The sequence below is a fragment of the Carcharhinus amblyrhynchos genome, chromosome 25 (assembly GCF_965287045.1).
Source record: "Carcharhinus amblyrhynchos chromosome 25, sCarAmb.v2.hapA, whole genome shotgun sequence".
Lineage (NCBI taxonomy): Eukaryota > Metazoa > Chordata > Chondrichthyes > Carcharhiniformes > Carcharhinidae > Carcharhinus > Carcharhinus amblyrhynchos.
In genome coordinates, this window is record NC_137348.1 from 11,878,311 (window position 1) to 11,903,911 (window position 25,601).

The window sequence follows — 25,601 nt, forward strand, 5'->3', positions numbered from 1 at the left end:
GTCACACACTGATCACCTCTGGGTGACAGGGAGGGTTCGTGTTCATCTTTTGGTGCTTTTAAATGAGATCATTTAATTGTTCAGTACCTCCGCCTCTGCCCCAGACCACACAGATGAACAGTTGAACTGAACCTTATGACAGTAAACCCACTGTAGGATATATCTCGCAATGCCATGTAATTTCTGCACGTTGTGTAAGAATAAACATATGATTGCTCAACATGACTGGTTTTATTGAATGGTAAGGGTTCAGCTAAACAGATAAAAGCGCATACAGTAAATTGATATAGTGCCTTTAATATGTAAAATAAAAGTATATTATTCCTCCTCAGAATATTGAAAATAATTAAAACATTTCTCCTGCTCTCCTACTCATTTTTATTCGTAGCGTTTAGAAGAATGAGAGGTCAGCCCTGCTGCCTCACAGCGTCAGGGACCTGAGTTCGATTCCCGGCTTAGGTCATTGTCTGTATGGAGTTTGCACTTTCTCTCCACGTCTGCGTGGGTTTCCTCTGGCTGCTCCAGTTTCCTCCTACAGTCCAAAGATGTGCAGGTTAGGTGAATTGGCCATGCTAAAATTCTCCCTCAGTGTATCCAAACAGGCACCAGAATGTGTGACTAGGAGTTTTTCACAGTAACTTCATTGCAGTGTGAAGGTAAGCCTACTTGTGACTAATAAATAAACTTTACTTTAGATGATCTCATTGAAACATCAATTTCTAAATGGACTTGACAGGTTTGATGCTTTGAAGATGTTCCCCCTGGCTGGGGAGTCAGGGATTATGGGCCTTAATCTCAGGAGAAGAGGCCAGCCAGCTAGGACTGAGATGAGAACGTTTTTTCACCTAAGAAGTTACAGACGATTGAAATTTTGTAACCCAGGGGATCTGGAAGTTCATGTCGCTGAACGTATTCAAACCAGAGTGACTGATTCGTGAATACTGAAAGGATCACAGCTGAAGTAGATGAGCTATAAGACCATAAGATGTAGGAGTGAAATTAGGCCATCAAGTTTGTTCAGCCATTTGATCATGGCTGATGTGTTTCTCAACCCTATTCTCCCACCTTTTCCCTGTAACCTTATCTTATTAATTTAACTCAAAAAGGCCAAATGGCTTTTTTATGCTAATACTCAATGGCAAACTGCCTCAATGCTTGGTCCTGATAACCTTGTCTTTCACTTAGTGCTATCACCCAGTTTCTGGTTGGCTGTAGACTCTCAACTGGCTGGTAGAGATTGACCCAGACCTAAATGATGGTTTAATTGAACATTTCCAGAATGGGATAGATTAAGTTTTATTGGAGAAGGGATCATAGAACAAAATGGGTAAGTGGAGTTGAGATATGAACCAGTCATGATCTAATTAAACAAAGGAGCGGGCTTAAGGGGCTGAATATTTTACCTCACTTCCCATGGTCTTAAACACCAGTCCAAATCTTCTGGTGATGTATCATAACAAAGACTGTAATATAATCAATTTTACATTGTGTGGTCAAATACCCTCATTCAGAATAAATATTTTTTCCATACAGGTACATCTGCCTCTTACAGTAAGGTGCAAAGACATCTCTTAACATGTAGCTGCCCTATATGGTCCAAGCTGACCAAGTTGAATGGACTGATACCTAAGCAGATAGATTTGGGTAATGGTGCTCAGGAATAATGTCTTTAAAAGGACCTTGCACATGTCAGATCATAACGTGTACTTTCCTTGGTTTGGGTGGAGACTTTGGGAGTATCAGTGACTGCTGGGCTCCTGTTACAAAGATGTTAAAGAACACTGACCCTCTAATTAGAAAAGCTAATCTGTCACAGGGATAGAGCACTTCAATTTCTGGGGTTTGGTTTGGACCCAATCTAGACTGTGATTCCTGTCAAACTGAAGAGATAGTGTTCTCCTCCATTTGCTAGTTGTAAAAGGCTTGAGTTTGTGCTGTCTCAGTCCAGTTCTGAAGGCGTCGCATCACCAAAACTTTTGTAACTTGGCAGCAAAAATCATACTTGATTGCCCAGGGTTCTTGGTGGTGGAAATGGCTGAAGGCATGTTGGATACGATGGGGGATCCTTAAGGCACACTGCTAGGTTGTCTGGAGAGCTTGATATTGTTGGATAGCAAAAGTGGAAAAATGTCCCCTTCAGCCACATTGCTCTATTTTCTTTGTCCACAGGATGTGGGTGTTGCTGTTGAGGGTGGCATGTATTGCCCATTCCTAATTGTTCTTGTGAACGTGATAGTGAGACGTTGTTTTAAACTGATGTAGTTCAGGTGGATTAGATGATACTCACAGCAACTTTAAGAAGGGAGTTCATAAATTTTGACCTGAACAGTGTAGGGACGGTGGTGGTTTCAAGTAGAGCTGATGTGTGGCTTGTAGGTGTGGTGAGTCTATGGAACTTCTTCGAAAGTTCCAGGAATCTATCTCGCGCCATATCTTTAAGATATGGCACTAGATAGATTCCTGATTACAAGGGGAAGCAGGATTGTGAGCTTGAGGTTACAGTTGAATCAGCTATGATCTTATTGAATGGCAGAACAAGGTTGAGGGATCGTGGCCCGCTCCTAATTCATATGTGGTGTTCCCACATGGTGGCTGCTTGTCCTTCTGCGTGGTAGAATATGTGGATTTGCAAGGTGCTACCAAAGGAGCCTTGGGGAGCTGCTGCAATACAACTGACACATGGTGTCAGGCACACAGTATTGGAAGGAGTGAATGTTTTAAGGCGGTGGATGGAATGTCAAAAAGTGGACTGCTTTGTGCTGGATAGTGTCCAGCTTCTTGAGTGCTGTTGGAACTGCACTCATCCAGGAAAGTGGAGAATATTCCAACACACTCCTGACTTGTGCCTTTCAGGTGATAGGATTGGGAAGCCATTAGGTGAGAATTACCTTATTGCAGAATCCTCAGTCCCTGACCTGCTCTGCAGTCGTAATGTTTATGTAGCTAGTCCAGTCAAGTTTCTGGTTGATGGTAAACTCCCCCACAGGATGTTGATGGTGAGGGCTTCAGATACAATTGAATGTTTTTGAGAGGGGATTTAATTTTATCTTGTTGGAGATGTTCATTGTCTGACACTGGATGGCATGAATGCTCTTTGTCACTTATCAGTCCAAGCCTAAATTTTGTCTAGACCTGGTGAACATACTTCAGTATCCTGAGGATTTGTGAATGGTGCCAAACATTTTGCAATTATCAGCAAATGTCCACATTTCTGAATTTATCGTGGAAGGAAGGTCATTGTTGAGGTAGCTGAAGACAATGACCTACAATTGGACATAGGACACACCTCTCAGGGACTCCAGTGATATCCTGGAACTGAAATGATTGGCTTCCAGCAACCACAACCATTTTCCTCCATAACTGTCTTCCTTTGTGCTAGGTATGACTCCAACCAGTGGAGACTTTTCCCCAATTCACAATTACATCAATTTTACTAGGGCTCTTGACGCCATATTCAGTTAGATGTTGTCTTGACATAAAGGGTAGTCAATCACATCACCTCTTGAATTTGGATCAAGCCTGTAATGAGATCTGAAGCTTAGTGGTCCATGTAGTAAGTTGTTGCTGAGTAAATGCTGCTTGAAAGCTTCCATCACTTTACTGATCATCAAGAATAGACTGGAGGTCATTGGCTGGGTTGAGTTTGTCCTGCCTTTTATGGACAGGACATAACTTGAGCAATTTCCCACTGTCATTTAGATGCCAGTGGTATAGCAGTGCTGGGACAACTTGGCTAAGGTTGTGGGTATTTCTGGAGCACAAATCCTCAGTATAGTCCAGATATTACTGGGATCTATAGTTGTTGCTGCTTTCAGTGCATTTAGCTGTTTCTTGATATTACATAGAGTGACTTAAATTGGCAGAAGATTGACATTTTTGGTGGAGATCTCAGGAGAGGGCCAAGATGGGTTGTCCATCCACTTGGCACTTTTGGCTGAAAATGGATGCAAATACTTTAGTTTTGATTTTTTTTTGCACTGATTGTGCTGGGCTCCCCTATCATTGAGGATAGGGTACATGTGGAGCCTCTTCTGGTTGTTTAATTGTCCACCATCATTCATATTTAGATTTGGCAGGTTTTCAGAGTTTTGATCTGATTCTTTGGTTGTGGGATCACCTTGCAGTATCTGTGGCATGCTGGTTCAGCTGTTTAGCATGAATCCTTTCCACCACACACACACACACACAAACACACACAAGTACCAATCTGCACTTGTTCTCATGTTTTTGCTTTCATTCAGTACTGACCTTTATTCCATTAACACATTCTGCTATTTTGCTTTCAGACAGCGCTGTCCTTTATCCTGCTATTAACACATTCTGCTATTTTGCTTTCAGACAATGCTGTCCTTTATTCTGCTAATTTTAGCACAAGTTCACAGATGCTGTTGAGGGTTTTGCAGGGTTGTTGTGTCCAATGGTTCATCTGATTTTATTTTTACTGGACTTTTATGTAGTGTTTGGTACAACTTGTTAGGGCTTCAGAGGGCAGTTAGGAGTCAGCCTTATTACTGTATGTCTGGAGACTAGGTAAGGACAGGAGATTTCCTTCTCTAAGAGACATTGGTGAACCAAATGGGTTTTTTACACCAATCTGATAGGTTTCGGTAATCATGATAATGAAACTAACTTGTAATTGTGGATTAATTTAATTTAATTTAAATTTTCCAGCTACTATTATAGGATTTGAACTCGTGCCCCTGGATTATCAGTCCAGTAACATTAACCCCTATGCTACCATTTTCCCACCCTATGTCATTTGTTCTCATCTTAAAAAGAAATACTGTGTTAGTATGATACAGAAACTTAATCATCTGATGAGCTGATTATGATGGCAGTTTTGAGGTGTCCCCTGAATTGTCTGTGTGCAGTCATGGGCTTGGAGCTCGTTTTCCCCAAACCTGTTGTCAGAGATTATTACTGAACAACTAGATGATTGTGTTATCCATGATTTCGGTCGGTTTTAAAATAAATGGATTCTCTCCACTTTGTCACAGATAATGGAATATTACAGTTGAAGCATGTGTGTCCTGGGTTTTCTGGTCTTAGCTGCATTCATAGAGCATCACAAGACTGTAATGAACTGCAATCACTGTTTTAAAAAAAGCATTCATTTATTCTTGCTCTCTGCATTTCATTCATTCATTCTTCTGTCCATTTTCTCTCCCTTTCCATGGTGCATGGATTGATTGCTCCTGCACTCTTTTCATCTCTTTATTTCCTCCTCCTTCTTCCTCAACTCACTCATCTGTCGCTGCTCTCTCTTTTCTATCTTCAGTGCCGCTGCCTTTCCTTTCAAACCTCTGTCCTGTTTGTTCTCTCTCTTTCCATGTACTTGCACGTGTGCTTTCTTTTCAGTTGTTTTCTCTCCCGTGTCAGCCTGTTTTCAGGTCATGTGTTCTAACCATCCTCTCCTTATAACTAGCTCCCCACACCTGGTGCAAGTAAGGGAGAGAATCAGAATTAATGGCAAAGCAATCAGCAGAGAGCTCTTTACAAAGTACTTCTGGCAGGTTTACAACCAATTGGTTGAAACCAAGGTAAGCTTCCTATCTGCCTTTTGGATATTGTGATGTTTCGCATGATTGTTTTGGCTGTCGTTGAAAACGGATAATTTTCGTTATTTTTGTGAATTGCTGAAGAATTTTTTTTCTACATTAGGGTGTTGTGACGATTGTACACACCAGTGAGAGACATTCTGGTTTTCTCTATCTTATTATTTTGATGATACATGGGATGTGAGCATCGCCGGCAAGGCAGCTTTTATTATCTGTTCCTAGTTGCCTTGAGAAGGAGCTCTTGAGTCACCTTCCTGAACTTCTGCCATAGGCCTGACGAAAATGCTCCTGCTGTGCACTTGGGTGCGGAATCTTCAGTATTTTGACCCAGTAATTTATTAACTTACATCATATGGTGTGAGAATTGGAGATGAGGATGCTCCTATGTACTTTGCAGGTACATAAGAGCATCCAGTCCAAAGATGTGCATGTTAGGTTGATTGGCCATGCTAAAATTGCCCCTTAGTGTCCTGAGATGAGTAGTTTAGAGGGATTAGTGGGTAAATATGTATGGATGAGGCGGTAGGGCCTGGGTGGGATTGTGGTCAGTGCAAATTCGATTGCCGAGATGGCCTTTTTCTGTAGTGTAGGGTTTCTATGATTCTAGATGGTGGGGCCAGGAGCTGCCATGGTGGTTTGCTGCAGTGTATCCTGCAGATAGTACACTTTGCAGGGGTGAGGAAGGGAATTGGCAGGAGGCAGTAGCATAGTGGTATTGTCACTGGACTAGTAATCTAGGAACCTGGATTCAAATTCCACAATGGCAGATGGTGAAGTTTGAATTAATTTTTTAAAAAAATCTAGAATTAAAGGGCAGCACAGTGGCAGAGTGGTTGGCACTGCTGTCTCATAGTGCCAGAGACCTGGGTTCAATTCCAGCCTTGGGTGACTGTGTGGAGTTTACTGGGTGCTCCAGTTTCTTCCATAGTCCAAAGATGTGCAGGTTAGGTGGATTGGCTTTGCTAAATGTATAGGCTGGGGAGGAAAGTCGATGCTCGTTGGATGGGCTGAATGGCCTCCTCCCGCATTGTAGCGATTCTATGTTATTAAATTAGGAATGATCGCAACAACATCTTGCATTCATGTAGGGCTTTAAAATATGTTAAACAAACCTAAGACCCTTCAAACACACACACATTTGATTTGATTTTTATTCCTGTAGTGAGATTCAGTCATGAAAGATACTTTTGATATTCTGATCCCGTGGTCCTCTTGATGTTCTGATCCTGTGCACTCCAGCCTGAGAATTTCCCTTTTGTGACGCTGGCTAAAGTTGAGGTTTGCACTCCTGCATATGTGAGCCCATTAAAATATAGCTTTTGGGAGGTTGCTTGCTCCTGGGCTGAATGCAAAACAGTTATGGAATCATCTCTAACCAACTCTTTGTTTTTCTTGTCTGTGTTGATGTGAAGGATGCTGACTCTGGAACCATGCCTGCATACTTCCGCTTTCTCACCATCCTTGCCTTCCACATCTTCTTGCACGAGAAGGTAACCTTTTAAGTTTTGTGCCATCATATTTAGTCTGGAAGACAAACATAGGGTGGAGTGATGCCGCTCCTGTCAATGACTGATCTGTTGCGCAGGCCTGTGGGATTGTTGGATGCTGTCTGTTGAAGGCCGTGGGATCAAGGGACTAATCAACTCTCAGGCAGGTGCAGGTTTGAGTTTAGGAGCCTGGCAGCAAGTTAGACTAGCTCTAGAATAAAAAAAAGTCAAAGTGGGGGGATGGTTGGTTATTATCACTAACTCAACAGGACTATTCACATTTTACTTAAGACTGTTGGTGCTATAATTGCCTGTAAATGAACATTAATCTTTGAGTTTTATCTGTTATGTTCCTTTCAGGTTGACTTAGCAATAATAGAAGTCGGAATAGGTGGAGCCTATGATTGTACCAACATCATCCGGTAATTGTGTGTGTGTGTGTGTGTGTGTGTGTGTGTGTGTGTGTGTGTGTGTGTGTGTCTGCCCATTACCCCTTCTGCCCAGTCCCCAACACCCAAATATCCACCCTGGTTACAGGCCGAAGTATTTGGTTTCAGTAAGTCTAAATGTGCCCGCTCTTTATTTAGATTGACTCACTAGACCCAAGGAAGTGGAATTGTGATCTCTCATTTATTTGAAATGTTTAGACGTCCTGTTGTCTGTGGGGTTTCATCTCTGGGGATCGATCATGTCAGTATCCTAGGAGACACCATGGAGAAAATCGCGTGGCAGAAAGGAGGAATCTTTAAGGTAAGTGGAAACTGTTTTTCAGCCTGACCGCAAGAGGTTTGCACCTGCCTAGCACACATTCCACCAGTCGTGCCTGTGAGAGAATCTGTTTCTGCTGCAGTCCAGCTTGTGCCAACAGAAGTTGGATCATTGAGTGTTGAAAACATCACTGACATTGAGCAATATAAACATTTTTACTTCTTGAAATGATGTGTTTTTTGGTTATGGAATGCTTCGCTTCTTGACTTTCTCTCTGTCTTCACTTCGAAAACAAAACCCATTAGACATGAAGCATTTTAGGATGTCCCTGAGATCTAAAACTTGTAACTGTTCATAGAATCCTGACAGTTCACAATGAGGCCATTCGGCTTATCGAGTCTGTGCCAACCACAATCCCACCCAGGCCCTATTCCTGTAACCCCACATATTTACCCTGATAATTTCTCTGACACCAGGATCAACCAACCTAACCTGCAGATCTTTGGACTGTGGGAGGAAACTGGAGCACCCAGTGGAAACCCACGCAGACACGGGCAGAATGTGGAAATCCCTCACAGACAGTGACCCAACGCCGGAATTGAACCTGGGCCCCTGGCACTGCTAACAACTATGCTGCTATTCTTTCCTTTCTTCCTTTCCTCCATCTGCTCTTCCTATTCCTCTTGTAACTCCAGTATCTGACAGTAGTTGTCAACTGTTGCTATTTCCTTGTTTTCCAGCCAGGAGTCCCAGCGTTCACAGTCCCACAGCCCAGTGGTCCCATGGCTGTCCTTGTGGAAAGAGCAAAGGAGATCGGGGTAAGTGTCCCTGAGATGAGGATGGCAGAGTGGGAAACAATTCCGTTCTCACTGGGACTTGGTGCATCTTTCAAATGAAAGCAGTGGGATTCCACTTGCAGTGATGAGGATGTGCATCCTTAAAACTGCACCAGGGATTTTACCCCATCACTGATTATAACCCATGCTGCCGTTTGGCTGAATCTTGCTTGATGTCTGGACATGCTTCATTGTCCTTTATATCTCAGTGTTTCAGTGGGTGCAGGCAGTGAGTCTGAGCAGGTTACTGTGGGGCAACACAGCCTAGTCAGATTGTGTGCCGTCCCAGCATTCTCGTGCAACCCTGTCTGGCAGCAGTCGAAGAGTGCAGGAGTAATCAGAATTCTTTTTTCCCCCGTCCCCCACTTCACTACTCCAGATTGCTGAAGTCGTTCCTGGTCTCTGTGCCTTGGTTACTACCTGCATTTAGCAATATGCCTCCAGAGGGAACTTTCTCAGATGCTGTGATACCCTCTGGTTTACTGACAACACCTTTCACTTCCATCCACAGGGATTTGTTTGTTGACGGCCCTGATTGTGAGAATGGGACTGGAGAAAATAGAAGTAATGTTCAGATACCTGTGTGTTTGTGCACTTTAATTCCTCCCTCTTCTAAAATTGCTGGATCAGACTAGTTTACATTGCTGCATAGACTGGCTCTACTGCCAGCATGGTGGCACAGTGGTTAGCACTGCTGCCTCACAGCATCGGTGACCTGGGTGCAATTCCAGCTTTGGGTGTCCGGAGTTCTCCACGTGTCTGTGTGGGTTTCCTCTGAGTACTCCAGTTTCCTCCCACAGCCCCAGGATGTGTAGGTTAGTTGGATTGGGCATGGTAAATTGCCCCTTAGTGTCCCAAGATATGCAGCTTAGGTGGATTGGCCATGCTAAGTGCACAGGATTGTAGGGATTTGGTGGGGGGGGTGGGGGGAGAGTTAGCACTGAATAAGATGCTCTTTCAGAGACTTCAGTCTCAGTAACCTTTTCAGAGTTGGTGCAGACTCAGTAGGCCGAATAGCCTCCTCCTGAACTGTTGGGATTTTTTGATACTCGCACAAACGAGGAAGTGAATGGCGATGGGCAACATGAAAGGCATTGTGACCAGGACTACACCCAGTGCTCCACCTGTCTTCACTGCTGGTCAGTCCTACAGGAATTGCCAGGAGAAATCTAGCAGAATGTATTTCCCGCTATCCCACCCCAGGACAGACACCCTGGCGCCAGCTGTGCCCCCTGCACTGCCCCGATGCTCCAACTAAATGATTCAAAACGACCTGTTATTAAAATTTCTAGTAACAGGGCTGGTAATGAGCTCTTCTTTGTGCATCTTTTCCCAGTGTTCCCTGCAGCTCTGTCCAGATTTGGAGGAATTCCAGACCGAGGAAGGGAAGCTGAGTTTGGGTTTGGCTGGAGATCATCAGAAATCCAATGCGTCACTGGCTTTACAGCTGTGCCGGACATGGTTGCAGCACCATCAGCACCCAGGTGAGAAGCCACCGTCCTGACTCTGTGCACTCTTTAGTAACCAATTGAAAAACCAATCTGGATTGAAGAGTTTTGGGATGGGGATTCCTGGGAATGTTTAAGGTTTGGAATGTACTGCCTGGGAGTTTTTTTTTCACTTATTCATGGGATGAGAGTGTCGCTGGTTGGGCCAGCATTTACTGCCCATCCCTGAGGGCATTTAAGTCATTGCTGTGAAACTGGAGTCACGTGTATGCCAGACCAGGGAAGGTGGAGGCACGTTCCATTGAAACATTTGGAAGGGAATTAGACTAACAGCACAAGAAGCAGGTGTAGGATTACAGGGAGAAGGCATGAGGGTGGCAACCAAGCCCTTTGTTAATTGGGAGAGCTGACACAAACAGGATGGGCTGAATGGCCTCTTCCTGCTCTGAAACAATTCTGCGATTCTAGGGGATCATTCTTTGGATTAAGTTCTCTCCTAATCTTGCTGTGATAAACATCCCAGCCACAACCATTAACTATAAGAATGTCCTTCTCATTGGTGTCCTCTCAAATTGCCATAAAGCTTGCGATAGCCTTGCTTGTTGTTTGATCCCAGTAGCACAGCTGAGGTCAGTAACACACTGTGGGTATAACTGTGTACAACTCTGAAAAGGTTAACAGAAGGAAGACTTGTCAGTATAACACTTCATGACCACTGGACATCTCAAAGTGCTTTAAAGCAATTGATGCACTTTTTGTTGAAGTGTAGTCACTGTTAACTTGAAGCCAGTATGTCTTACTGCAGCTGAGCAGGATCTTGGTAAGACCACACTTGGAGTATTGCATGCAGTTTTGGTTTCCTTACCTAAGAAAGGATAAACTTGCCATAGAGGGAGTTTGCCAGAATAATTTTTGGGATGACAGGATAGCTATGTGAAGGGAGATAGGGTCAGCTAGACCTGTATTCATTGGAATTTAGAAGAATGAGAAGGGGTCCAATGGAAATGTATAAAATTCTGACCCGCCTGAATTGACTGGATAGTATTTCTCCTGGCTAGGGATGTAGAATAAGGGAGGGTCAATGTGTCTGGATCTGGGGCAGGCTATTTAGGACTGAGATGAGAAGAGAGTAGTGAATTTGGAATTCTCTACCACAAAGTTGTGAAGGCCAAGGCACTGAACATATTTAAGAAGGAAAACTACCAGATGCTAAAAGTTTACATTTATTTATAAATGTCACAAGCAGGCTTACATTAACAATGCAATGAAGTTACTGTGAAAACCCCCTCATTGCCACACTTCAGTGGCTGTTTGGGTAAACTGAGTGAGAATTTAGCATGGCCAATGCACTTAACCAATACGTCTTTCGGACCATGGGAGGAAACCAGAGTACCCGGAGGAAAAACACACAGACACAGGACGAACGTGCAGACGGTGACCAAAGCCAGGAATCAAACCTGGGTCCCTGGCGCTGAGAAGCAGCAATGCTAACCACTGTGCCACCATGTCCCTTTAAAAGGATCAAAGGGAATGGGGAGAGTGGGAGTATGGGGTGGAGATAGAGGATCAGCCTTGATCATATTGAATGATAGAGCAGGCTCAAAGAGCCCTATGGCTCACTCCTGTTCCTATTTTTGATTTTAAGAAGACGAATTTGCATATAGCAAACTCCCAGAAAAGAGCAATGTGTTACTGATAACCTGACCTTTGTGGTGTTAATTAAGGGATAAATATTGGGCAGGGCACTGGGAATAATCCCCCTGCTCATCCTAGAAATAAAACCATGGGATCTTTTACACATATACATAGATACATATATTTTACACATATACATAGATTTTATACATAGATCGGCAGTTCCGATGCGCCACAGCGAAAAACCGCACCGATCTCCTCAGAAGGCAAACACAGGACACAGTGGACAGAGTACCCTTCGTCGTCCAGTACTTCCCCGGAGCGGAGAAGCTACGACATCTTCTCCGGAGTCTTCAACATATCATTGATGAAGACGAACATCTCGCCAGGGCTATCCCCACACCCCCACTTCTTGCTTTCAGACAACCACACAACCTCAAACAGACCATTGTTCGCAGCAAACTACCCAGCCTTCAGGAGAACAGTGACCACAATACCACACAACCCTGCCACAGCAACCTCTGCAAGACATGTCGGATCATCGACATGGATACCATCATCACACGTGAGAATACCATCCACCAGGTACATGGTAAATACTCTTGCAGGTCGGCCAACATTGTCTACCTGATACGTTGCAAGAAAGGATGTCCCGAAGCATGGTACATTGGGGAGACCATGCAGACGCTACGACAACGGATGAATGAACATCGCTCGACAGTCACCAGGCAAGACTGTTCCCTTCCTGTTGGCGAACACTTCAGTGGTCACGGGCATTCAGCCTCTGACCTTCGGGTAAGCATTCTCCAAGGCGGCCTTCACGACACACGACAGCGCAGAGTCGCTGAACAGAGACTGATAGCCAAGTTCCGCACACATGAGGACGGTCTCAACAGGGATCTTGGGTTCATGTCGCACTATCTGTAACCCCCGTGACTTGCCTGGGTTTGCAAAACCTCACTTACTGTACTGTCTGGAGACAATACACATCTCTTTAAACTGTGATCAGTGCTCCTTCCACTCACATTATCAGCCACTTCAGGTCTTGAACAGCAGGTTAGGTGTAAGGATTCGCATTCTAATCAGTAATCTCTAAACTGTCTGTGCTTTATATGCTCTGTCTGAGGCCAGAACTCTCCATTCACCTGACGAAGGGACTAACCCCGAAAGCTTGTGAGTATATTATCAAATAAATAGGTTGGACTAAAACCTGGTGTTGTCAGACTTTTTACTATCTTTTACACCCACCAGAGTAGGAAGGTCGGGGAGGTCTTGCTTCAACAGTATCTCATTTAAAAAATAGCGCCTCTGACATTGTAGCACCCCTTTAATGTTGCACTAGATTGTCAGCCTTGATTTTTGTGCTCATGCCCTGGAGAGGGACTTGAACCTGAAACCTTCTGACTCTGGGCTGGGAGTGTCAACTGAGACACACTGATAACCCTGTAGCATTCTTGAAGCAAGTTTGCACTTTACAGCTACAAGAATGATAATTTTGATGAACTTTGGGCTCTTCCAAGGTGAAAATTGTCAGAGCTGGAGGATGGAATATTTAAACTTGTTAGTTCAGGTACAGGGTGTGCGTAATCAAGTTACCACCAAGTTTACAATGGTCCTACTGTTCATGCTGACATTTCCTGTTAACCAAAGCAGCATTACAGCCTCCCTGAACCAGATTGGCAATTTAATCCTGAATTAGGACAGTTTTGTACCTTGTATGAACTGGATTAAACCATCCCCAAACTCAATTTCCACAGAACACTTATCACCAGCAGAAAGAGCACACTTTAATCGAGGCATTCGGGGATGGATGTTAACTCAGCAGATAAGTACTGTGCCAACCAGTCCCTGTCACAGGGGTTTATGATTAATCCTCTTGTTTACTTCTGTTTTTGTGTAACGTCTTTCTTTAAACAGTGGCAGAGGGAGTGCTTACTAAATTTGGCACTTGTCTGTTAGATGAAACCATCTCAAATCTTCCTCCCCCGGTGTGGGTTAATGATTATGCGTGGGCCAAGTTCTTCCCGTATCATGGCAACCCTTGCCATGGCTAAATTGGCAAACGCAATATTCCTTAGTGAAGATTAACTGAGCCATTCAGAGTTATGCACTCAATTCAAAGTCCGCATCACAGGCAAGGCCAGCACTTGTTGCTCTGAACTGAGGGGTTTGCTAGGCTGTTTCAGAGGGGCAGTTAAGAGTCAACCGTGTTGCTGTGGATCTGGAGTCACATGTAGGTCAGACCAAGAACGAACAGCAAATTTCTTCCCCTGAAGGACATTAGTGAATCAGATTGCCAATTGATGGTAGTTTCCTGATTGTCATTACTGAGACGTGCTTTCAATTTCATATTTTATTCTGAGGTAGGATTTGAACCCATGTGCCTGGAACATTAGCCTGGGCCTCTGGATTACCAGTCCGGTGATGTTGCCAGCATGTCACCATCACCCCGTTGAGTTAGTCCTTTGTGGCTGGAGAGGTGAAAGAATTGCAGAAGGTAACACTACAATTGGCATCAATCTCTCTGGGCTGGAGAGAGAGGCGATTGGAACTGATTCCCTCAGGGGCCCTGCTGCTGCCAACTCTGCTGGGAACTGCTGAGAACTGATACTGCGGCGAAAGGATGACACTCAACTTTGCTCCCCACGTCCACGTGCAGGTTATCTCCTGCATCCCGATGGTGGCTGAAGACTGTGCGGACAGAGTAGGGCTTAGTGGTGTCTGAGAGGAGTCTCCAGCTGTGGGGTGTGATGTAGCACGAATCCAGTGCCTAAGAGGGAGTTGGGTGGGGAGAAAGTGGGTCATGGAAATAAAAACTAATCTTGAAATGTTACTGGGATTGCAGCTGAGATTTGCTCAATGTGGGGGTGGAGCAGCTAGTTTTTAATGGAAATGTATGTGTAGCAACGCCAGTGTCAACTCTGCATCTAGGGAGTAGGTGTGATTTAAAAAATATATATTTGTCAGTGATGTATGGGTATAGTGTCATATGGCGCCTTTTAGTCCAGTGCCACCCTGTCTGACACCAATAAGGAAATACTTAAATTTTACCGTTAATGCTGTTTTAGACTTCAGTTTTATTGGCTGCACCATGCTTCCTTCCTATTGGTACAGAGATCCTGAACGCGTTCTTTCTGAGCTCCCCCTTATGTTTGTAAAAAGATTCCACAGCCACCCACCTCACCCCATAACATGTTTTTTCTGTATAAAGATTAGTTAATTGAACATATATGTTTATGTTTCTTACTCAATGTGAACCTAATTGCTCGGCACCAGGTCAGGGTTTAGATGGAGTGTGTTGTGATATGTTGCTGCTGTGAGGCTTCTTGTGCTTTCCTGAATGATGGCTTTCAGTTTCAGGCGATGATGTATGGTCATGGTTCTTGAGCACAGGGAATTAAAAATTAATTGGAGAAATGTAGATGGACTGCACAAGGTCCACGTTCAACATCTTTCTCTGGTTATTTTTGGTAGAATTCATTTCGTAGATGCCTGTACACTCTGTGGCCTGTGACCTCTCGGGTCAAGAGCCCTGCAGTATATTGCAGTACTTTATATTGATGAACTTGAATACACAGCCAACTCTGCAGTTACCTGGTTGGATAAAAATATTAATTGCGGTGAGCATACAGCTGGCCACTCTGTAGCAGCCACGTGCAGAGTGTAACGTGCAGAGTGATCATGTTTCAATGTAAGGTTCTGGGTAGGTTGAGATGTTCCTGTGTGTTTGAATCTGAGCCGCACCTGATTTGACTTTCAAACTAATGGGGTTGGGTGCAGGGCCCGTCAAGTTCCAATAAAATGCTGCCTTAACACCAAGAGCCTACTTTGTACTCCTGACCTCAGCTGTGCAATTGATGCTAATCAGTCTTCAATTAGACTCGTAATAGTCAGTTTCTGTGGCTATTGTGCAGTGTTGGAAAACTTGCTGCCCGATTCTATGTTTGTAGTGGATAATGATTTATTTTTTGTGGCTAGGTTTTCATGTGGTTGTGTTTGATGCCCCCTTTGTAACTGAGCGTGAGGAATTTGGAGTATCTGCCTTGTGCTGAAACCCTTTTTTTGTTTGTTTGGTGTCTTGCAGATTTTCGTTTGCTCCAAGATTCACTGGACTTTGCCGAGGTGCCTGAAAGGATGCGACCGTCTGTCAGCTCAAGATTCTCCCCAACTGCCTCCATGATAGACGGTAACACCCCACTGCCACCTATTACAACAAAAACTCAACGTTCCTATTTACCCCCTTACCCTGAGGACAATCAGATCAATTTCAGGCACCAATACTTTGACTGAACGTTTGCAACAAAACCAAATATCCTGACAGTCCGCGCCCTGTGCATTGGGGAGCATTAGTGCAAAATAGACATAGGCTTTTTACAGCATTGGTGAAATAGGTGGAGGAATTTGGTCATTCAGCCCTTTGGGCCTGTTACATCATTCAAAACTGATTTGTACCTTAAATGCATCCACCTGCCTTTGATCCTAAAATCTTTCCTAACAAATTAACCTATCAATCTCATTCTTGATGGTTTCATTTGATTCCCAGTATCCACAGCCTCTCGGATGAAAGTGCTCCAGAATTGAACAAAGAAATGTCTCGCCTCTCTATATTCAGATTATGAATCCTATTTCTGCCTCCACCCTGCCCTCTCTCACCCAACCAGGAAGTAAATTCCATTTGTTGCTCTTGCTATGCTTTGTGACCTTGTTAAGAGCTGTTTTTGACCTTCAGAGGTTGAGCATGTAGGGTGGAGCTCAGTATTTCATGACAGCTACTTGCGGGCCAGGTTATTAACGATGGGACAGGAGGGCTCCCTGCTCCTTGTCAAGAGGCTGTTCCACCCCAGGAACAAGAGTACGATATTGTCCCCACTTCCTTATCTGTGTGTAACATCTCCCATCATCAACATAGTGACTCTAAATCTTGAGTGTCACTTTAGAAGGTGGGTGAGAGTCAACCTCATAGCAACACAAGTGAGTCAGCACTTGTGAACTTCCTAAAGGAAATTAGTGGTCTAGTTTATGAAACCTATCAGTTTCTCCATGTGCACAATGTTTTTTCCCTCTCTAGTGGCAGCGATTATTTCATGGTGGGATAGTGACTTTTTGGATTAATATCTAGTATTTTATGTAACCTTGCTGGTTAAGCTTGAGTCAAACGGGGAAGCAACCTTAATAAGAACCTTTTTTCAAAAGTAATTCAGTCAAAAACGCAACATCTCAGAAGTTGTGCCAATAATAAAGAACTTAGAGACACATTTTAACAACATTTTAAAAGAAGTTAATTAAATGAATAAAGCAAAATGCTGTAGATGCTGGAAATCTGAAATGCAAACAGAAAATGCTGGAAAAAATCAGCAGGTCTGGCAGCCTGTAATGTTTTGAGTCAAATTTGACTTCAGGACCAAAGTAGAACCATATGGTGTCAAAATGTTAACTCTGCTCCTCTCTCCACAGATCATAGAATCCCTACAGTGCAGAAGGAGGCCATTTGGCCCATCAAGTCTGCAATGAATCTTCGACAGAGCATCTCACCCAGGCCCTAGCCCCATAATCCCCACATTCTGGGACACTAAGGGGCAATTTAGCATCGCCAATTAACCTAACCCACACATCTTTGGACTGTGGGAGGAAATCGGAGCACCCAGAGGAAATCTACACAGACATGGGGAGAATGCACAGACAGTAATCTTAGTTAGGCTGGAATTGAACTCGGCTCCCTGGCACCATGAGGCAGCAATGCTAACCACTGTGCCATCCATAATATTTTGCGTAGTAATTTAAAGGGCTGAGTTATACACGGTGAATTTTAGATTGCTGCGTATTTTAGAGTAGTCTTGTCCAAAGTACAGCATACAGGTTGGATATGGCCTGGGAAGCTCCTCTATGCAGCGCACTCCCACCCCACCAATCCCCATCAGAGGGGAGTTTCGATGGAAAATTCTGCATGGAGTTTCTCTGCCAATCATCCACTGTTTCTCACCCTCTTTTGCTTCTGATAGGCAGACTAGTGAGCTTCTCAGTAGCAAGTGAGGGAGAGAAACAGTCTCTGTTTAGAGACTGATAAGCTTGCTGGAAGCTAGGAACGTCTAATCTGGAGAGCCAGTCATGGCTGGCCCAGAGCAAAGTCAGGGCCTGGGAAAGAGCCAGTGCCAGGGTGTGAGTGAGCACGCGAGGGCATGAGATGCCACTGGACTTGCTGAGTTTTTCCCGTACTTCTTGTTTTAAGTAATTGATAACTTTCTCAGTGCAATGGTCATGGGAGTTTAAAAAAAAACACCAACAAAGTGAGTTCAATTGAATTGTGGTGAAGAGCTGCATGTGGACCCTAACAGAGCTGCATGGGGCTCCACAGTCAAAGTTTACGGTTGTGAGTTGGGCAGACCCCTTGTGGCTGCAGAAATATAAACGTGTGCAGCTTCTGCCATCTGGTGGATTTCACTTGCATGGCACTTCCATAACTCAAGATGGGAGGTAGTGTGTTTCATTGTTCTGGAGTCTGTTGTTGAATTGACCCCCATTGACAGTACATTAAGTTTCAGATTATGCTCTGCTTTTTCCTGATATGAGAATACCAGAAGTGAGTCTCTGTGGTCTGCTTTTATAAATCATTATTTTTCTTTTTGGAAGGCAGCAACTTTTTCCTTGCTTGGGGTTCCACCTGTATTGACAAAATTCAGATGAGTCTTCTATCTGTATCTGTCAAGAGAATCAGCATCTCAACAAAACTAATTGCAGTCCTGTTCGATGATACTGCATATTATGTGGGGATTTGGTTAAACCCTGAATTATCACCCTGGGTTCAGTTGTAACACTTCAGCTGCAAGCATCATGAGAATCTTGCCACTCTTTGCCTCCATGATTCTGAATTCCCACCCCACGCTAGAGTACCCAGGTGACTGAAGCCAATTGTAGCCCTCCCGTGGCCGCAATGTGCAGAAATCAACTAACAGAGACCAAGCATTAAACTTGAGATGATCTTATATGGCCTGGTATACTTTAGACCATGTATTTTCCAAATAAGCCACCAGTGCGAGAAGGAGAGAGCTACTAACACGCTGTGATTCCCCTTGTATTCATGCTTCTGTCTAGCAGTCAGGTTGAAGAAATGGGCAGTTGGAATCACTGTTTCACATGCACAGCCTGCACACTACAGTCTCTGGTGTGTTTGTTATGAAAGTGGTTATGTTAAACTAGTTTGTCTCTGGGTGTCCTGTAACTAGCTAGGACTTTCTGAGATAGAGTAAAGTGATTTGCTTGGCCCAGTCTCTCTGACATGGTTTGAGTTGGTGAGTATTTCTGATATGACCCATGGTTCTCCTGAAAACTGGCCATGGGTTTTAAAAAGGAGAATTAATTTCTTGCGTCTTCAATCCTTTCTTCTGTAGGTTTGCGCACGACAGAATGGCTGGGCCGATCGCAGATCCTGAAGCGAGGACCTCTGACATATTACATTGATGGTGCTCACACAATAGGTAGTATAAAGGTATGTTGACATTATCTAGGGCCTGGCGCATTAGCATTATGGGTGTTGCTAGGAGTCTGTAGCGCAGTGTTAAGGTCTGAAATCCCACCCAGAGTCTTGTACAAAGTCTCTTGGAACAACTGCAGCACACTACACTAAGATCTGACCCTGTACGCCCATTGGCCCACGTTTGGAGAATCTATTTTTAGAGGTTTATTGTAAGGGCAGAGGGAAAACCATGCTGCACTTGGGTCAGGCTTAACATTGAGGTTTCCTTCGAGAGGAAAAGCTCATCCAAAGCTGATCTTTGTGATGGAGGTGATATGGGACAATAAACCTAAGCCAAAATAGTTGGGAGAGCTTTAGACTGAACCTCGAAAGGTCCCTGGTTCAATCCCGGGTTTCGGTATGAGCCCACTTGCTGACTTTCTCTGCTGATTGGCACGGCATTAGGGGCAGCGCAGTGGTTAGCACTGCTGCCTCATAGCCCAGGGGACTCAAGTTCGATTCCTGGCTTGAGTCGCTGTCCATGTGGAGTTTGCATGTTCTCTCCATGTCTGTGTGGGTTTCCTCCAAGTGCTCCGGTTCCCCCCCATTCTGAAAGATGTACTGGTTAGGTCCATTGACCTGAACAGGTGCTAGAGTGTGGCGACTAGGGGAATTTCGCAGTAACTTCACTGTGGTATTAATGTAAGCCTTACCTGTGACAAATAAATTAACTCTAAAATAGGAACAGGGGTAGGCCGTTTGGCCCCCCCAAGCCTGCTCTGCCATTCGATAGGATCATGGTTGATCTGACATTGCTCATGCCATAGTCCTGCCTTACCCCATACCCTTGATTCCCTTACTGGTCAAAAATCTATCTCAGTCTTGAACATGCACAAGGATTATGCCCTTGCTGGTTTGTTCTTGGGATGTGAGCATTGACTCTGGTTTTGTTTTCAGGCCTGTGTCAAGTGGTTTCAGGAGTATTCATTAAAGGAAGCGGAAGCTGCCAGGTGAGTACAAAGAACAGTACAGCACAAGAAACAGGCCCTTCGGCTCTCCAAGCCTGTGCTGCTCATTGGTCCAACTAGACCATTCGTTTGTATCCCTCCATTCCCAGTCTGTTCATGTGACTATCCAGGTAAATCTTAAATGATTCCAGTGTGTCCGCCTCCGCCACCCTACTTGGCAGCACGTTCCAGGCCCCCACCACCCTCTGTGTAAAAAAAAAAGTCTCTCTGATATCTGAGTTAAACCTCGCCCCTCTCACCTTGAGCCCATGACCCCTCGTGATCGTCACCTCCGACCTGGGTAAAAGCTTCCCACTGGTCACCCTATCTATACCCTTCATAATTTTGTACACCTCTATTAGGCCTCCCCTCATTCTCCGTCTTTCCAGGGAGAACAACCCCAGTTTACCCAATCTCTCCTCATAGCTAAGACCCTCCATACCAGGCAACATCCTGGTAAACCTCCTCTGCACTCTCTCCAAAGCCTCCATGTCCTTCTGGCAGTGTGGCAACCAGAACTGGACGCAGTACTCCAAATGTGGCCTAACCAACGTTCTATACAGCTGCAACATCAGACAACAGTTTTTATACTCTATATCCCGTCCTATAAAGGCAAGTATGCCATATGTCTTCTTCATCACCGTCAAGGATTTGTGGACTTGCACACCTAGGTCCCTCTGCGTTTCTATACCCTTGATGGTTCTGCCATTTATTGTATAACTCCGCCTTACATTAGTTCTACCAAAATGCATCACTTCGCATTTATCTGGATTAAATTCCATCTGCCATTTTTCCGTGCAATTTTCCAGCCTATATATATCCTGCTGTATTGTCCGACAATGTTCATCGCTATCAGCAAGTCCAGCCATAGTACCTGTGACTATGCTTTGTTTTTATCATGCTGGCGTTGGACTGGGGTAAACACAGTAAAAAGTCTGACAACACCAGGTTTAAGTCCAACTGATTTATTTGACAGTAAACTCACATAAATTAGTTTGATAGTAAATTCACCTGACGAAGGGACAAACCCCGAAAGCTTGTGAGTTTACTATCAAATAAGTCGGTTGGACTTAAACCTGGTGTTGTCAGACTTTTTGCTATTGTTTTTATCAATCAGATTGTAATGGAATACTGAGCCTGGGCACGTTACATCAAAGCAGTTTCCCCCACCCAGTCCTGGTAGCTTAGTGACTGCAAGCACTGCCTGGTGTCTTGCTGAATCAGAAAGGTCCCAGGCTCTCCCTTGTCTGTGTTGAGTTAGTGAACCTCAGTTTGGGCAGCAGTTGGATGATAGTGATCTCTGTGCTGGATGAGGGGTGGAGTAGCGGGTGGTATTTGCAGGGTTAAGGGTTGGTGGGTGAACAAACGTTAATCATGACTTTTGTTCCTGATCAGCTTTAGGAGACTCCTGCTAGAGGCAGAAGTGTAGTGGTTGGGTGAAGGACTTGAGGAACAGGACTGGGGTAGGAGGGGGAGAATGCCATTATGATTCATGGGGCTAAAGGTGCATTCTGTCTGTCTTATTGCTTTTGCCAAATTCCATACTGTATAGAGTTCCTCAGGTTTACTGACAAGTCTGCCTTCAATGGTTCAGCCAGACACTCCACATTCATCACTGAGTCTGTGAGGAAGCTTTGTTCTAAAGCTAAGACACCCTTTACAAAGGAAAATACTGTGGATGCTGGAAATCTGAAATAAGAACATTCTGAAAATGTTCAGTGCATTTGTGACAAGAGAAACACAGTTAAGCTTTCAGGTTGATGACCTTTAAGACCGTAGACCTGGTGCGTTAACGCTGCTGAGTGTTTCCAGAATTCCGTTTATGGCAGCATGATGATAAGCGTTTTACAGTGCTCAGAATGTGATGACCGAGACATAGCACCAACTCCTGGGAACATTCTGACACCATTTGGATTGACCCTGTCAACCGCCCCCCATCTTGAGCCAAACATTTTCCCATTGTGATTATTTTGACAGCTGAACTCAGCGCTTGAACTATTGTTTTTTCTTTAAAAGTCACTGATCTCAACATCACTCTAGTCAAGAAAGGCAATCAAGAAAAATGTTAAGGCAGCAGTTAGTATCTGTGTACCAGCCTGGGGTCATTGACAAGCTGAGCCTTATGAAGAGGGTGGCTATAACAACTATTTGAGTAGCCTGTGTACTAGTATTTCATTCCTCACTGCAATATGGGAAGATGCAACACCACGTAAACGGTCTGAGCTTATCGAATGAGGTAATGGGGGATACAGCCCAGACCTTGTTGAGGGGTTGTGGAGAGGTAATGAGACAGACTGTTGAGTAAGGGAAGGGATGAGGATGCGGAGGCACAGCCCAGACCATGTCTGGAGTTGTAAGTAATGGGCCACATTCCCTCAAACTCTAGGAGGGAAGCTGCCAGTGTGAGGTTGATATCAGTGTCTGATTATTGAATTGCTCCTTTCTTCTTGCAGAGGGCCCGTGGTACAGGTACTGCTGTTCAACACAACGGGGGAACGAGATGCTGCTGCTCTCCTTAAATTGCTCATGGTAAGAATGGATTGCACAATGTATCCTCTGGGGGGTGGTGGTGGGGGTGGGGAGGAGGAGGAGGAGAAGAAGAAGAATTTGATTTAAGTTGTTCAGTGTGTTGGAGGGTTTTGTTGTTATAAATAGAAAGATATTTATTCGCACCAAACAGTTTTGAGTCCAGCTTCACTCCAAACCCATCTACATGTTAAGCAATAGGAGCAGGCCACATATCACCTCGAGCTTGCTCTACCATTCAATAAAACCATGTCTGATCTACATCAATCCTGCTTTCCTGCCCCCTGCACAACCCTCTGTTTCCCTCCATCGGCTTCCACTCTGAATATATTCAGTGGCTGAGCATCTACACCTCTATGGATAGAGAGTTCTTCTTCCCTCTTAAGTGAAAAAAAGCTCTCTGTAGTCTTAAATGACCAATTCTTTATTGTGAGACAGTGGAGTCCAGGACTCTCCAGCTTGAGAGCTCTCAGCATCTACCCAACAAACCCTCCAAGAATTCTTCAAGGTTTTACTCTCCAGAAAGGATAGACTGGCAGTCGATCTCCTCTCACTGAACAGAGAGCTCTGTCATCCCAGGAATCGATCTGGATGTCACAAAGGTAGAAACCTGTACTGTGCAGCAGATAGATTACTGAAACAGTGCACAGGGATAAAAATAACTTGTAATAAGGAAAGACAGACAGTTTTCTTTTCCTCTTGTGTTGCCATTAAAAATCTATGTGGTGAGGTTTCATACCGTTTTTTAAAGGAAAGACTTGTATTGAGAGAGTGCTTTTCATGACCACAGAGTGCATCAAAGTGCTTTACAGTCAGGTGGATTACTTTTTAAAAGTGTTGCTGTTATAATGTAGGAAACACGGTAGCTCATTTGCACACAGCAAACTCCCCCAAACTGCAGCATGATAATAATCAGATAATCTGTTCTTATTGTGTGTGATGTTGATTAATGGATAGATATCGGTAAGACATCGAGGATGGCCTCCCTCTTCAAAATCTGTTATGGGATTCTTCACATTAACACCTCTGACACCGCGGCACTCCCTCAATACTGAGCAAGGTTGTATTTAAGCCTTGGAATCATAGAATCCCTAGAGTGCAGAAGGAGGCCATGCGGCCCATTGAGCCTGCACTGTCCACAATCCCACCCAGGCCCTATTCTCATAACCCCACATATTTACCCTGACGGGTCAGTTTAGCATGGCCAATCAACCTGACCTACACATCTTTGCACTGTGGGAGAAAACTGGAGTGGGACTTGAAACTGGAATCTTGCGATTCAGAGGCGAGAGTGCTACCAGCTGAGCCATGGCTGGCCTTTAGTTTTGGTCGCTGTCCTTTCAACTAGGTGGACAGGGAACACAAGAGAATGATGCCGGGGAACTGGATGGCACACTGGCCTTCAGACCCAGCACAGACCAAGAAGATAAAACTGAATGAAATGTTCCATTAGAATGAGTTTAAGCTGCCCTAGTGAGCTGGAGCCCACAGCAGAAAACTGTCAGTGATTTGGTGCTCATTGCTAATGTCATTTAGATGAGAAATGTGAAAAGTACCTCACTGATAGTGAGTGCTTCTCTTAGTCTGAGGTTGACAGGTTTAATCTGATGTAACTAACCGGGAAGAACTCACATTGTTAATGTACCTGCACAAGTATATGTAACAGGGATAGGACAAGATCATCAACCAACTCTTGTCCTCATTCATCCAGTGCTGATGAAACCACAGACACTGTTCACCCACTCAACAGCCACACAATTCATTCCAGGGATTGTGAATATTTTGAATTCTCTACTCCAGGGGAATGTTTGTGATCAGTGCATTCAAAAATGAATGATGGATTTTGGATACTGTGGAGAATCACAAGATGTGGGAATAGTTTAGGCAAGTGAAATTGAGTTTGAAGTTCTATGAGTTTTACTGAATGGAAGAGGAGGCTTGCGGGGCGGGGGGGGGGGGGGGCATGTGACCTAATTAGTTCCCGTTTTCATGGAGAGATGCAACACAACTCAAGAATTTAAATTTTGTACTTGTTACCTCTTCCTAATGTAAGCAATATTGCGATATTCACCTGACACACTATCCAGGACCACCACAAATCTCTAGGGAGTGATTTTTGTGTTTCTTGCACAACAGCAGAAAAAGCCAATTTGTATTGAATTGGGCAGATCCATACAGTGAAATGTAAATTTAATTAGTTTCTGTCCAGTTATTGTAATTTTGCTGCCTAACAGGAAAGGCGATGAAACTTAGGAGCAGGGATAAGTCATTATAAGCCTTTCTCCTTTGTAATTGTTTTGCTGGTGTCTGTTGAGGGTTTTGAGCTTGTGCAGACTTTGGTATGCTTTTCAGTCTGCAAGGGGAAGACTTGTGTGCGAGACCTGTTTTATTCCTCCTGTTTTCGTACTTATTACTGTTATTGTTAAACTTCATTATTTATATAATGAAGTTCCTTCTTTTAAACAATGCATTTGACCACCTTGACCACCTTATTTTGGTCAAGTCACAAGTACATGCAACAAGGAGAGGACAAGATCATCAAAAGTCCCCGCTCAATGCATTCTGTACCCCAGAGGGATGTTATTGCTCAGTCGTTGAGTAAATTCAAAAATGAACAATGGATTTTGGATACTAATGGAGATTGCAGGCTATGGGAGTAGTTCTTGCAAGTGGAATTGAGTTAGAAGTCACCACATCTTCTTGACAACAAAGAGAAAACAGCAAGGAAAGAAAAGGTTTCTTAGTGTTCAGCATGACAACATGAGATTGCACACAATGAATGAGCAGCTAGTTTTCATTGTGAATTTGACAGCATTTCCAGTTAACAATACCATGGCTATGTTCAAGCTGGCTGGCGAGTTCAATGAGCGAAGCGAGGACCAGGCTGAATACATGAAGAAGGTTCAGCATTTCTTTTTAGCAAGTGGAATAGAAGATGAGATGAAG

The 25,601-nt window shown here is 44.1% G+C and overlaps 1 protein-coding gene across 2 annotated transcripts in view; it reads left to right on the forward strand.

Moving 5' to 3' along the window:
- The window catches only part of fpgs (folylpolyglutamate synthase), a 54,365-nt gene that overhangs the window by 12,034 nt on the left and 16,730 nt on the right, over positions 1-25,601 (forward strand). For both annotated transcript variants that reach the window (XM_080212413.1, XM_080212414.1), the window contains exons 5-14: positions 5,426-5,540; positions 6,971-7,048; positions 7,406-7,467; positions 7,693-7,795; positions 8,494-8,571; positions 9,926-10,073; positions 15,757-15,858; positions 19,058-19,155; positions 20,080-20,132; positions 22,583-22,658. In XM_080212413.1, coding sequence (XP_080068539.1) covers positions 5,426-5,540; positions 6,971-7,048; positions 7,406-7,467; positions 7,693-7,795; positions 8,494-8,571; positions 9,926-10,073; positions 15,757-15,858; positions 19,058-19,155; positions 20,080-20,132; positions 22,583-22,658 — 913 coding nt within the window. The remainder of the gene's footprint in view (positions 1-5,425; positions 5,541-6,970; positions 7,049-7,405; positions 7,468-7,692; positions 7,796-8,493; positions 8,572-9,925; positions 10,074-15,756; positions 15,859-19,057; positions 19,156-20,079; positions 20,133-22,582; positions 22,659-25,601) is intronic.